Here is a 15,777-nt window from a genome sequence, read left to right on the forward strand (position 1 = left end):
GTTAATATCGAGTATACATTTAACTGTCCTGAAGTCGTTTCTGAAAGTATTTGTATGGAGTGTAGCCATGTATGGAAGTGAAACGTGGACGATAAATAGTTTAGACAAGAAGAGAATAGAAGCTTTCGAAATGTGGTGCTGCAGAAGAATGCTGAAGATTAGATGGGTAGATCACATAATTAATGAGGAGGTATTGAATAGAATCGGAGAGAAGTGGAGTTTGTGGCACAACTTGACTAGAAGAAGAGATCGGTTGGTAGGGCATATTCTGAGACATCAAGGGATCACCAATTTAGTATTGGAGGGAAGCGATGAGTGTAAAAATCGTATACGGAGACCAAGAGATGAATACACTAAACAGATTCAGAAAGATGTAGGTTGCAGTAGGTACTGGGAGATGAAGAAGCTTGCATAGGATAGAGTAGCATGGAGAGCTGCATCAAACCAGTCTCTGGACTGAAGACAACAACAACAACAACACCAACAACATCTAAAGTTATCCTGATTTCCATAACATGTGTTTCATACAAGATGGAGCTCGACCCCATCGAAGCAGGAGAGTGTTTGATGTCCTGGAGGAGCACTTTGGGGACCGGATTCTGGCTCTGGGATACCCACAGGCCACTGGAATGGGCGTCGATTGGCCGCACATATTCTCTGTATCTGAACACATGCGACTCTTATTTGTTGTCCTGTATTAAGGACGTGGAGTACAGCGACAACTCCAAAACCATTTCTGAGCTGAAAACGGGCTTTCAGGAGGTCATCGACAGTATCATAGTTCCAACACTTCATCAGGTCATGCAGAATGCCACTATTCGTCTGCGCCACCTCATCGCCAATGATGGTACGCGTAACGAACATCTCATAACCTAAATCTGAATATGTGTAGTGACGTTTACATGTTGAATAAAGTGTGTGCACGCCGTTGTTTGTAACTAATTTACGTTTTTCTTCATATAGTTCAAAAATTTTCATCCTGTACGTAGAAGATTTGCATACATGACAAGATTGCTGTCCTTCCACGCGCTGGATAGGGCTGCGACTTCGGCCGGCAGCCGCTGTCCTGTCCCTCGGTCGGTCAATTAGAGACCATTAGCTGGACACCTGCAAAGGGCATATCTGATGAGGCGCGCCACACCAGGCAGCGGACAGAGCCATCTGTCAGAACAGGGCCCGCCGCCGCGGGTGGTCGGTTCAGCAAGTTCCCCGCTGGGGGGCGCGGGGGGCGGTGGCAGCGCGGGGAAACCTCTTTTGCTTCGCCGGCGGAGAACACGGCGAGGCAAACTCGGTGCGAGTCTTATGCCTATCACCTAAAACAAATCATTGGTATCTGAGAAAATTTGCTGCAATAAAAACGGGGTTTTAGTGACGCTAGGGGGAGTAATACTGGCTACACAAGCTGCGACATCGTCGCGAAAAAACAGTGACCCGTATATGAAATAAGGTTCCTTTCATTTACATCTATGGTCACAAACTTTTTGTCATCAGATTACCGGTTTCGGTCTTTAATGACCATCATCAGATCTGTTTCATAAAAACAAAGTCCTAATGCACTGCAGCCGATGCCACTACGGTTGCAGTACATTAGGAGTTTGTTTTTATGAAACAGATCTGATGATGGTCATTAAAGACCGAAACCGGTAATCTGATGACAAAAAGTTTGTGACCATAGACGTAAATTAAAGGAAACTTAATACTGGATAGGCCGTACGGCTTGTCAGTCATTGTTGGTCTAAGAGAGCCTGTGATGTTTCATTGAATGGTGTGCCCACTTGTTTGGCACGGCTGGAGTTGCACCATATGTGGCACGCACACTCAGCTGCGCTGTCGCACACCATGTCTTGCCTGCTATAAGGGTCATTCCAATGAAACCCGGTCACTAGCGTAAAGCAACGGTAACGATTTCATTACCTCAAAAATGTAGTTATACACAGCACACATACTTGAAAATAGTCGGCAGAACTGTTGGCACATTTAGCCCATTACGATACTAGCCGATCAATTCCATGCCCGAAGAAGGATCCAGGTCTGGACCCACTCATCCACTTCGTCGTCCGTTGCGAATCGATGACCGCGAATTGCTTGTTTTAGAGGTCCAAACAGATGAAAGCCACACCGTGAAAGGTCGGGACTGTAAGGTGGATGCTCCAGCGTTTCCCACCGAAACTGCTACGAAGGTCACTCCAAAACAAATGCACACTATTTCTGTAAAAATACAGTTTTAATTCTGCACGTTTGAAAGTTATACAGTGTGTAGATTCATCCTTCCCACTTGTTTTTAAACTTAGTTCAACCTGTTCCCGTGAATGGCGCCGTCACCGCATGCCTTCCTGATGGCTGCTACACTTGACGTTCGTCAGAAGCAACGTACTGTCATAGAAATCCTGTGCTGTGAAAACGAGACAGTGGGAAACATCCACAAGAGGTTGAAAAAGGTGTATGGAGATGCTGGAGTCGATCGCAGTACAGTTAGTTGGTGGGCAAGCAGCTTACGTGATGAAAGCAGGCATGACAATATTGAGGATTGTCCTCGCAGTGGCAGGCCTCGTACTGCACACACTCCAATCAATGTGCGAGAGTTAACGAATTGGTGACTGCTGACAGACGCATCACAGTAAACGAATTGTCACGCTACGTTGGGATAAGGGAAGGAAGTGTTTGCAGACGTTGGGATAGGGGAAGGAAGTGTTTCCAGAATACCTAAAGTGTTGGCGTTAAAAAAGGTTTGTGCCAGGTGGGTTCCCAGGATATTGACGGCTCACAAAGAAACAAGAAAAACGGTATGCAGCGAACTTTTGGAACAGTAGGAGAATGGTGGAGAAGAATTTCTTGGAAGAATTGTGACAGGTGAAAAAACATGGCGCCATCATTTTTCACCAGAGACGAAGAGGCAATCAAGGGAGTGGCATCATGCAAATTCACCCAAGACAAAAAATATCAAAACTATACCTTCTGCTGGAAAAGTTATGGCTACAGTGTTTTTCGATTCCAAAGGACTCTTGCTTGTGGACATCATGCCAAGCAGAACCACCATAAATTCTGATGCATATGTGAAGACACTGAAGAAACGTCAAGCTCGACTGAGTCGTGTTCGACCACATCGGCAAAAGCAGGATGTTTTGCTATTGCACTACAATGCACGGCCACACGTCAGTCAAGAAACCATGGAAGCGATCACAAAACTCGGATGGACAACACTGAAACACCCGCCTTACAGTCCTGACCTGGCTCCATGTTACTATCATCTCTTTGGGAAACTGAAAGACTCTCTTCGTGGAACAAGGTTTGAAGATGATGACTCCCTTGTGCACGCTGCCAAACAGTGGCTTCAACAGGTTGATCCAGAATTTTACCGTGTGGGTATACAGGCGCTGGTTCCAAGATGGCGTAAGGCAGCTGAAAGGGATGGCAATTATGTGGAGAAATGAAAATATTGCTCCTAAAGGACGTATCTACACACTGTAAAACTTTGACACATGCAGAATAAAAGATGGAATTTTCTAAAAAAAATAGTGTGCATTTCTTTTGGAATGTGGGCGGGCGTTATTATGCAAAAACATAATGCATTGGACAACATGCCTCGGCGTTTCGACTTGATGGCTCGTTTAAGGTTCTGAAAGTGACTTGATAGCGCTGGACATTTATTGTGGTGCCCCGTTCCAGGAGCTCGACAAGCAGTGGGCCCTTGTGGTAAAAAAAGAAGGTCATTATGACCTTATCAGAACTGGTGTGCACGGCCTTTGATTTCTTTGGAGGTGGTGCAGTCGTATTTTTCCACTGCTTGTTCTGGCGCTTGCTTTCCGGTTCAAAATGGTGACACCATGTTTCGTCACCTGTGTCCAATACCCGGTAGAAAGCCGTATTCCTCCTCATGATAACGTTGCAGATGACTCAAAGACAGCGCCATTCGACTATTGCGTTTTTCGGCCGTCAATTGGTGGGTAACCCAGTCCGCACAGATTTGTCGAAAGTTCAAATGTTGATGCATTTTGGCGTGGGCCGTGCCAATGCTAATACCCAGTAACCGATGGATCTCGTCCACGGTGGTTCTGCGGTTGTCAAAGATTAAAACATTCACTTCCGCAACCATTCCTCGCGTGATGACACGATGAGCCTGTCCAGGACGAACATCGTCTTCCAGTGACTCGCGCCCCTCAAGAAATCGTTTGCGCCATTCCGCAACACTTGAATGACTCAGACTGTACTCACCGTACACGGCCTTCACCCGTCGATACATTTCACAGTCTCCAACTACCTCCGCCGTCAAAAATTAGATCACTCCTCGTTGTTCCTGCTTACTAGCCTACATGTTCGGTAGTGGACGATAACTTGTGTGACCACCTTCCCTTCGGCGTGAAACACACTGGCGCCATGCAACGTCAACCGGTGCACAAGCGTCAATCTCTCTACAAACAGATGGCACCACCATACCCGCAGTTACTTGGTGGTACCTTACGTGTAAGGCAAAGGCAAACGCACTGACCAGATTTCATTTCAATTAACCTCATAGTTTGCGCAGGATGTTGTTTCTAGCATCTACTTTATGCTTCGTATTCATATAGAGTTTCCTGTCAGTGACTGCTCTATCTAACGTAACGTCCAAGCATTTTTGGCTGCACTATGCTCTAGTGGTATTCTCATCCGTGTTACTTGTAATGCCTTTAGCGCCTCTCTACTTCTCAGGTGAAACAAATCTGGTTTGGGTCTCCGTGGGAGCTTTCAGTTGGTTTTAATTGTAGTACGCATACAGTTGTTCAAGGAATTCTGATATCTTCCTTTCGATGATCTCAAAATTATTTGCTTGGTCTGTAATGGGACAATCATCACACATTTACAACTCTAAATACCTTCTGGAGATGGATGGTCTTTGTCTTAGATATTGAAAAACAGTGGAGGCAGCAAGCTACCTTGCAGTAGACCATTCTTCTACGTTCTCCACCCTTGAAAATCGACAAAGATAGATTTGCAGTCAACTGCGTCACGCTCTAATCTTTATTTAATACTCACGCTTTCTGTAACAACAGTAGTGGCTGCGTGCGTCGCTAACAGTCGATAAATCTGTGACCAGAGCCCCGGTGACTCTTCTTTCCTCGAAAGCATCCTCTACGTGCTGCGTTAGTTTCAGAACCTGCTGTGTGCAAAATGTCTGTTCTGAAGCCGACTTGCTGAGGGATCAGGAGAGACTCCATTACTTCTGCGAACCTGTTGAGTACCATCTTTTTGAGAGTAACAAAACTGGTCTGTAGCTCTTAGGGTTGTCTCGTTCTTCGCCAGAATGGCTAAAAACCCTGACTTCATCTGGATCTTCTGTATTATTGACGGCGCCAGGCAGTTAGTCATCAGAATGAGTTATCACCTTTTGATTCCGGGTCCGATATTTTTTGTTGTTGATTGGCAAGAGAGCCAACCCGGTATGAGAGGAAGCCGAAAGGCACGCGTTTTAGCTCACGCAGGTTGGCGTGAGGTCTGGAACAAGACAAGGAAATGAGACTAGCAAAACAGGACGTAGCTGTGGAATACTTAACTTTGATCCATAAATGGTGAACATCGTTCTTGACGGTACATGTTTTATAGCATCAATAGTAACTGGTAATGGCGCCTTGCTAGGTCGTAGCAAATAATGTAGCTGAAGGCTATGCTAACTATCGTCTCGGCAAATGAGAGCGTATTTTGTCAGTGAACCATCGCTAGCAAAGTCGGCTGTACAACTGGGGCGAGTGCTAGGAAGTCTCCCTAGACCTGCCGTGTGGCGGCGCTCGGTCTGCAATCACTGATAGTGGCGACACGCGGGTCCGACGTATACTAACGGACCGCGGCCGATTTAAAGGCTACCACCTAGCAAGAGTGGTGACCAGAGCCCCGGTGACTCTTCTTTCCTCGAAAGCATCCTCTACGTGCTGCGTTAGTTTCAGAACCTGCTGTGTGCAAAATGTCTGTTCTGAAGCCGACTTGCTGAGGGATCAGGAGAGACTCCATTACTTCTGCGAACCTGTTGAGTCTGGCGGTGACACCACACTTTTTATCTGTTTTATGTATATGCCGTCAAGGCCTTGAGTCTTTTGCACTTATTGATTGCCTTATCAAGTTCTGTAATATTAAATTTCGTTTGTCTCTAGCGTGTGGTCTCGCTCTTATATGCTATCTTTGAAGTTCGTTTTGCGTTTAGCTAGAGACCTTCAAGTTTTGAACAGCTAATGTGCATTTTCATCTGATCTGATGAAAATGGTGGTTGTTTTTGTGGGATCGCTCACTACATGTTTAAGAAGTCTCAATGCCTTGTGGCTACATCGACCCATACCGGTTTCTTCGATTAGTTCCAGCCATCCTTCCATCTCTGCTTAGGATATCGAGAACATAACGAAGTCTGTCTGTGATAGAGTCTTTCCTCTTTCGAAAAATAATATTGGTCTAGGAGCGCGGAGACTTTCCATGTAATTATGTCTGTATCCTGTACGAGTGGATGCTCTTGAGGGAGCTCTAACGATTTCCATGGGACTGGATTGATCGTCTGAATTTCGTCATCTAACGGCCGACCGAACCTGTTCGGGTTAGCGTTACTAAAACTGTATCTCCTCCTAAACTGCAGCTTCTGAGGTTGGATAACTAGTAGCATTTGACAAATTACTTAGCCGTGCTGCAGTTGAGGGATACGATGACAGAGTGATCTGAAACATTGCTGAGACGTATGTAGGTCAGGATTGTATCCATGGAGTTAACTTCCACTGTTAAAGACGAAGTTTGTTGTAGTGAATAAGTGTTCTGGGTATGTCAGGGCAATTTCACCATATTTGTCCTTCTTTGAGTCCCAGAGGTGGCTGTGGCTGCAAAGTCATCGATATCGATGAGTACTTTTGTTTATGGTGACGTAAAGATGAAAGTCTCACTTGGAGGCTTATACACGGAGGTCACTGGGGAATCCTTGAATTAGACCGTGATGATCTCAGTACCGTTCTCCTCTGTAATTCTTACTCGGAAGTCTGCTCTGGTAAAGACTGAAATTCCCATACTGAGTTTGTAGTCTTTCCACCTGGAACGTTGAAATGTCGGAGACTTCTGTCCCTACGTGTTTGTTGCATGTAGGATACGTCATATTTATTTGATCGACATAACTCGTGTAACAGCTGTTTCTCGCTAGATGAAGGGACTAATACATTCACAGAGACGATGGTCAAAACTGGTTCTGATAAGAATGTCCTCGGTTTCTTGCGAAGCATTTCAAATGATTCTACTGACTGTGAAAATGAACATGAACTGTCACAGCCGCAAGAAACTTCTTTTTTATGAGGTTACCGGTTTCGTTCTGTTTTAGAACATCTTCAGACCTCACATCTTGATGGTAGACGGTGGCGGCGAACGGAGCAAGCGCTACGACTCCATGAACGCTAACTACTCAATTGAGCATATTGATCGACATTCTTTCAGGGATCAGTGTACTGAAGACGTGTGGTACTTTAATTTACTTACATCATGAGAATTAGTTTAGGAAATGAAACACTTAAAGTAGTAAAGGAGTTTTGCTATTTGGGGAACAAAATAACTGATGATGGTCGAAGTAGACAGGATATGAAATGTAGACTGGCAATAGCAAGAAAATCGTTTCTGAAGAAGAGAAATTTGTTAACAACCAGTATTGATTTAAGTGTCAGGAAGTCGTTTCTGAAAGCATTTGTGTGGAGTGTAGCCATGTATGGAAGTGAAACATGGACAATAAATAGTTTGGACAAGAAGAGAATAGAAGTTTTCGAAATGTGGTGCTACAGAAGAATGCTGAAGATTGGATGGGTAGATCGCATAACTAATGAGGAGGTATTGAATAGAAATGGGGAGAAGAGGAGTTTGTGGCACAACTTGAACAGAAGAAGGGATCGGTTGGTAGGACATGTTCTGAGGCGTCAAGGGATCACCAATTTAGTACTGGAGGGCAGCGTGGAGAGTAAAAATCGTAGAGGGAGACCAAGAGATGAATGCACTAAGCAGATTCAGAAGGATGTATGCTGCAGTAGGTACTGGGACATGAAGAGACTTGCACCGGATAGAGTAGCATGGAGAGCTGCATCAAACCAGTCTCAAGACTGAAGACCACAACAACAACAACAACATCAGTCTAACTTCCGCAAGTCAATAACACCTACTATATTCACGTAGTGTCATTCATAGAAATGTTTTTAGACAGCGAATACTATCCTGTGTAGTTCGCGTCACTGCACTTGCAGGTACGTTCCTGGTACATGCAGTCGTCTCACAGTCTTCTACGGACGCTGCTATGGAGTGAGGAAATTTCTGTCGCTGCTTTGTGTGGGAGGGGGGGGGGGGGGAAGGTTTGGAAGGGGGGAAGGGGCGGTGGGCGGTTTTTGGAAACATCATCTGCAGCCTGCGCTTCTGATCGAGGCTGTTCCAACACACATAAGCTACGATACATGTGAAGCTTCGTAACAGCTCTCTTTTGCCCACGTTCTTTTGAATGATTTGGACAGGAAGAAAAGTACAAAGCGTTATTTTTTATGTAAAAGAGTTTGAACCCAATATCTAACTTCCACTCACGATAAGGCTTACATCATTTACGATTTTTATGTGCTTCGATTATACCTAAATTACGAGAAAGTACTGGCTGATTTTATTATGGATGTTCTGTGGTTTTTTTTTTCATCAGCTGGACGATAGCATCAAACCAAGCGAAAGACTGATGACTAAAAAAAAGGCTTGGGAACATCACTGCATCCCTATGTCGAAAACCATCAAATTCACCAAAAAAAAAGCGTCCATGGATACAGTTTATTCCGTATCTTTAAGTATCTCCGATTCCCTACATTCGCTATTTGACCTTGCATGCAAACAGCTAAGCACCGTGTGCGTGTGTGTGTGTGTGTGTGTGTGTGTGTGTGCGTGTGTGTGTGCGCGAGTGTGTGTGCTAGTGTGGGCGCCTACACTGACGCATTCGAACATACACAGACACACACGCACACACACACACAGAGAGAGAGAGAGAGACAGCGAGGTGTGGGGGAAACGTAACTACAGTTTATTCCGTATCTTTAAGTATCTCCGATTCCCTACATTCGCTATTTGACCTTGCATGCAAACAGCTAAGCACCGTGTGCGTGTGTGTGTGTGTGTGTGTGTGTGTGTGTGTGTGTGTGTGCGTGTGTGTGTGTGTGCGCGAGTGTGTGTGCTAGTGTGGGCGCCTACACTGACGCATTCGAACATACACAGACACACACGCACACACACACAGAGAGAGAGAGAGAGAGAGACAGCGAGGTGTGGGGGAAACGTAACGTCCGACCGGAGGTGAAGGGCGCGCTGCCTCGTAGCTGTACCATTACTCCAAAAACTAATTGTCTCCTACATGATTTTATGTTTAACGGTGTATAGATACTGAAAAGTCATCAAAGTGAAGTACAGAAGACACATGTTAATCAGTGAAAATCAGTTAATCAGTCAAAAGGAGAATAAAATAAAGAAACAGATTTATGTTTGCATAAACATAGTTAGCCATTCAAAAGTAAAGATTGGCAATTCAGGATGCAAAATAAATATTCATCTGCACCACTGAAAAATACACTGTGAACATAGAATATTATCGATTCCTCTTTATAATCTCTTGCACTCTCCTTGGCTTGCATGCGGTTGTTTGCACTGTAATTCTTTGCCTTTCCTCTACTACAGGGTATCTAGAGGACCATTTCTGTTGGATATCTGACGATTCCTCATAACGAGTACATTCCACAAATTCTGCATCGAATGTATGTCAAGGGATTGCGGCGATGTTGGCATCCAGTGGGGTGTGTTTCAGATCATTATCGCATGTGAAAATATAGTCCGCAGAAAGACCCATATTATTTACACTTTTGGATATATTTTGTTTTAGGATGCTTATGTAAATCTGTGGTCCATAATTCCATCAATGAAAGACAAATCCTTCACACCATTTGCACTTGAGCAGCCCCAGATAAGTAATGAATCTCCTCCATGATTAATTGCGGCTGTTGTATTTCACTCTTCAAGTTCATAATTCTTTGTTCTCCGCACTGTTACTCGCCCATTTGACTTAAACAGCTCAAACACCCTCGTCAGTAAATGGAACCTCCTTGCGGAAGTCAAACCAGCAGGATTTATGTTCTATTGCAAAAGCCACTTGTTTCTTTTTATTGATTATACTGATATATGGTTTTCTACTGGCTGTTCGGGCTCCATACCCAGCTTCATTAAATACATTTCTTACAGTCTGTGCTGCAATATACTCCTGTACGCGTCTGAACTGCAGTAGCAAGTTCTGGAGAACTTTGTTTTGAGTTTCAGATAAAACTGCAAGCCGACCGCCTTTGTAACTGGTTTCTTCGTTTTGTTTTCATTAAACCTGTGTATAATAACCTTCACTGTACCGGTAGGTCTGCCAATGATTTCTCCGATTCCTTGAAAAGATGTTTCTTTTCGAAACAACCTGATTCAGATTTATCTGTCCCTTTTGTAGTTTCCCGACGTTTAGACTCATATTACTTAAATATCAATCGATGGCTTTGAAAACAGAGAGGCAACTATCTACTACAGTGGATGAAATACAGGTGCATAAGGAAAGGGAGAGAGATGTGTGTCAGTGCGGTACCGATCCGGGGAACTTGCCTACTACACGAATACTTTGTAATATTTTCCGGTTGTACCGCGTAGTGTTTGTGTGGTGCGTGTCAGTCGGTTGGGATTTGGCTTCAGTTAATGCAAGCTGCCTGTCACACTTGCGAGCTCAAAACACGACTAAACATCACATCCCTTCGCTACCAATTGGGACAGAACCGGTTTATGTTTGGCAGAAACACAGGCGAAAATCGCTAAAAAGATAAATTCTGTCATCAGTAAGCCTTCTTGCACTAGAAATTTTATTTCATTTAATGAATAAATGGTCATTTAATATCACAGAACTTGTATTTTACTTAAACTTCGGACACTGCAAATAGCGTTGCTGAACTGAGACTGAAATTTGGATCTCCTATTTCGCAGTATTTGACCCTCTTGGAACGATGTAGTTCGATCATCCGTTGTTTTCCACAAAATTGTTAACTCCTCTAAGACTCCACGAAGGGCTCGTCTCTGGGTTCAAATCCTGGTTCAGCAAAAAAATATTCGTCATTTCATTTCAAGCGCTTGTCATTTGAATATCGAAGTACTACGTAAAACTAACTTTCATTTTTAACGCCTCTCATGTGTTGTCAACAATAACGACAGGTGTCGTTATTTCTATTCAAACATGCAAGCACATCACTACTGGTGACCAAATAACTGATAATTAACGCCTGTTTTTGGTTAGGAAATAACAGCGGTAGGTGCTGGCCTATATTCCTGGTCACGTAAGAAGTATTATGTCCTCGATTTATAGTCAGACATCTGGCTGCTGATGAAAAAATTCGTTACGTAACACGTGATTTTACATAGTTAAGAACCCGATTACATGCTGACTACGTGTCCCCATTACAAAACTCTACATCATGGCGCTTCAATTTTAAACACGTGCACACTTTGTTACTTGAGAGTGAAAGTTTATTAAATGTCTCTCGTGGTTAGTTAACAGGAATATAAAGATCTTGGTAGGATTCCCGGTTCAGTACAAAAATTTTCATTTATTTTCTTCAGATTTTCTCACTAATACTGGTGAAAACTTGGATATTTCACATGTTTTTATGCCTAAAATTAGCACTGGAGATCGTTGAAGTGATTGAGTCTCGGCCAGGCACGAAAGCTTTGCTGGGTTTCAAGCCAGATCCAGAACAAGAAAGTTCATCATGTCATTTAAACTTCAAACAATTCCATAAATAATTGCTCATGAATCATGAGTACAGTGAAATTACAGGTGATACTCTGTTTATGTTGAGGTTTCCGTAGAGGGATTCCCGGTGTTAATAACGGTTTTCTTAAGTGGTCACTCCAACAACCAGTTTATGCAAAACCTGTCGCCACAATAACGAAGTTTAGCAGGTGTGGGAAAACCTTTTAGAGAGCAAAAATAACTCCCAATTGTCATAGAATTCTAGAAGTCGAGATTCTTTCTCAAAATGTCTTGTTCATAAAAACATTTAATTGTTCCTACGGATTACTGAATGATTTAAATGACAATTTCTAATGAGTGTGGTAATGCTTTTGTTTCCTAGTATTTGCAACATCATGGCGTCATTTTACATCTGGACTGATTGCCATTAAAAGAGTATTCTCTAGAAGTCTCTCATAGTACACCCTCTGTATGGTCAAAACAGTGTACTGCAAAAAGATGAAAGGACTTGCAAGATATCTATGGTTTGTGGGCTGCACGCATATCAGTCTGAACCCAGTTCAGGCCATTCGGGTACTTCTGAGCACGATAGTACGCGTGCACCGCCGAGGGCGCCCGAAGGTCGAAATGCAAATAACTAAATACGAAGTACTGTACGCTTTAATTACAAACCCATCTTGGAAAATTATTTGCAGAGTCCTCGTGTACGCTGTAAGTACAATCCTTTCTTGGAAATTTATTTTCATTCGATATTTTCCTTTGTCTTTCCTTTGCGTGCCTCTTACGGAAAAACGTTAATAAATACACTATGCTGGGCATTGTTTAGGTTTACACTGAGGTCACAAAAGTCATGTGATAGCCATTTGCACATTTACAGACGGCAGTAGTAGCGCGCACACAACGTATAAAAGGGTAGTGAATTTGCAGAGCTGTCGTTTGTACTCACGTGAGTGAATCCCCACGATTCATGTGAAAATGTTTCCTGCGGGATTATGACCGCACAACGGGAATTAACAGACTTCGAAGGCGGAATGGTAGTTGGAGATAGATGCATGGCACATTCTGTGGTGTCACCGCCAGACACCACGCTTGCTAGGTGGTAGCTTTTAAATCGGCCGCGGTCCGGTAGTATACGTCGGACCCGCGTGTCGCCACTGTCAGTAATTGCAGACCGAGCGCCGCCACACGGCAGGTCTAGAGACACGTCCTAGCACTCGGCCCAGTTTTACAGCCGACTTTGCTAGCGATGCTACATTGACAAATACGCTCTCATTGGCCGAGACGATAGTTAGCATAGCCTTCAGCTACGTCATTTGCTACGACCTAGCAAGGCGCCATAGCATTTGATAATTAATATTGTGAAGCCTGTACAGTAACAAGAGCTATGTTCTACAATTGTGGATTAAAGTTAAGTATTCTACCAGTTACTCTTGTTTTGCTAGTCTTATTTCTCTGACCTGTTCCAGACCTCACGCCAGCCTGCGTGAGCTTAATCGCGTGCCTTTCGGCTTCCTCCAAACTCCGTGAATTGGCTCCTGCCAATTCACAACACATTCCATTTCGGAAATTGTTAGGTAATTCAGTACTCCGCGATCCACAGTCTCAAAAGCGTGTCGAGAATACCATATTTCAGGTATTACCACTCACCACGGGCAACGTTGTGGCTGTACACCCTTCATTTAACGATCGACAGCAGCGGCGTCTGAGCAGAGTTGTCAGTACTAAAAGACAAGCAACACTGCCTGAGATAACCGCAGAAAGCAATGTGGGACGTACGAGGAATATATCCGTTAGGACAGTGCTGTGAAATTTGGCGTTAATGGGCTACGGCTGCCAACGACAGAGCGCCTTTGCTAACAGCACATAGTCGGCTGCAGGGCGTATCCTGGGCGCGTAACCATATTGGTTGGCTCGAATGAAAAACAGCCCACAGTTGCACTAAATTCTGTTTATTTTAAACTTTGACCATGGTTCCTGCTACAACAATATAGCCTTCCTCAGAAGTCCTGTTTTCATAATTTTTAAAGAGGTGTCCATATACCTACACTCCTGGAAATTGAAATAAGAACACCGTGAATTCATTGTCCCAGGAAGGGGAAACTTTATTGACACATTCCTGGGGTCAGATACATCACATGATCACACTGACAGAACCACAGGCACATAGACACAGGCAACAGAGCATGCACAATGTCGGCACTAGTACAGTGTATATCCACCTTTCGCAGCAATGCAGGCTGCTATTCTCCCATGGAGACGATCGTAGAGATGCTGGATGTAGTCCTGTGGAACGGCTTGCCATGCCATTTCCACCTGGCGCCTCAGTTGGACCAGCGTTCGTGCTGGACGTGCAGACCGCGTGAGACGACGCTTCATCCAGTCCCAAACATGCTCAATGGGGGACAGATCCGGAGATCTTGCTGGCCAGGATAGTTGACTTACACCTTCTAGAGCACGTTGGGTGGCACGGGATACATTCGGACGTGCATTGTCCTGTTGGAACAGCAAGTTCCCTTGCCGGTCTAGGAATGGTAGAACGATGGGTTCGATGACGGTTTGGATGTACCGTGCACTATTCAGTGTCCCCTCGACGATCACCAGTGGTGTACGGCCAGTGTAGGAGATCGCTCCCCACACCATGATGCCGGGTGTTGGCCCTGTGTGCCTCGGTCGTATGCAGTCCTGATTGTGGCGCTCACCTGCACGGCGCCAAACACGCATACGACCATCATTGGCACCAAGGCAGAAGCGACTCTCATCGCTGAAGACGACACGTCTCCATTCGTCCCTCCATTCACGCCTGTCGCGACACCACTGGAGGCGGGCTGCACGATGTTGGGGCGTGAGCGGAAGACGGCCTAACGGTGTGCGGGACCGTAGCCCAGCTTCATGGAGACGGTTGCGAATGGTCCTCGCCGATACCCCAGGAGCAACAGTGTCCCTAATTTGCTGGGAAGTGGCGGTGCGGTCCCCTACGGCACTGCGTAGGATCCTACGGTCTTGGCGTGCATCCGTGCGTCGCTGCGGTCCGGTCCCAGGTCGACGGGCACGTGCACCTTCCGCCGACCACTGGCGACAACATCGATGTACTGTGGACACCTCACGCCCCACGTGTTGAGCAATTCGGCGGTACGTCCACCCGGCCTCCCGCATGCCCACTATACGCCCTCGCTCAAAGTCCGTCAACTGCACATACGGTTCACGTCCACGCTGTCGCGGCATGCTACCAGTGTTAAAGACTGCGATGGCGCTCCGTATGCCACGGCAAACTGGCTGACACTGACGGCGGCGGTGAACAAATGCTGCGCAGCTAGCGCCATTCGACGGCCAACACCGCGGTTCCTGGTGTGTCCGCTGTGCCGTGCGTGTGATCATTGCTTGTACAGCCCTCTCGCAGTGTCCGGAGCAAGTATGGTGGGTCTGACACACCGGTGTCAATGTGTTCTTTTTTCCATTTCCAGGAGTGTATATGCTGCCTTCACTGCCTGGGCAGGTGCATATTTCATTATTTTCATAATGGCAGCGACAACAGCAACTGTTACGAAATTGTCTGGGCTGTTTTTCATTCGAGACAATTTCGTAATGGTTGGTGTTGTCGCTGCCATGATGAAAATAATGGCATATTGGTTGGATACTAGGCAACTGGAAGACCATGGCCTGCTCAGATGAGTCCCGATTTCGATTGGTATAAGATGATGGTAGAGTTCGAGTGTGGCACAGACCTCACGAATCTATGGACCCAAATTGTCAACAAGAGGCTGTGCAAGCTGGCGGTGGTCCACAATGGTATGGGCCGTGTTTACATGGAATGGTCTGCGCCCTTTGGATGTTTGGCTACTTGGAGACGATTTGCAGCCATTCATAGACGTCATGTTCCCAAAGAACGATGGATTTTTTATGGATGAGAATGCGCCGTGTCATCGGGCCGTAATTGTTCGCGATTGCTTTTTATGAATTTCTAGACGTAAACCAGTAACAACAGGATTTAAAGCAGTTGAATTATGACATGTAAAGAAACT

The 15,777-nt window shown here is 45.1% G+C and overlaps 1 protein-coding gene across 1 annotated transcript in view; it reads left to right on the forward strand.

Moving 5' to 3' along the window:
* The first annotated feature begins 1,125 nt into the window (after positions 1 to 1,125).
* Positions 1,126 to 15,777, forward strand: part of LOC126092869 (testis-specific serine/threonine-protein kinase 3-like) — a 184,964-nt gene continuing 170,312 nt past the window's right edge. The window contains exon 1 of the mRNA XM_049908600.1: positions 1,126 to 1,291. Within this exon, the coding sequence (XP_049764557.1) occupies positions 1,126 to 1,291 (166 nt within the window). The remainder of the gene's footprint in view (positions 1,292 to 15,777) is intronic.

The sequence above is a fragment of the Schistocerca cancellata genome, chromosome 7 (genome assembly GCF_023864275.1).
Source record: "Schistocerca cancellata isolate TAMUIC-IGC-003103 chromosome 7, iqSchCanc2.1, whole genome shotgun sequence".
Classification (NCBI taxonomy): domain Eukaryota; kingdom Metazoa; phylum Arthropoda; class Insecta; order Orthoptera; family Acrididae; genus Schistocerca; species Schistocerca cancellata.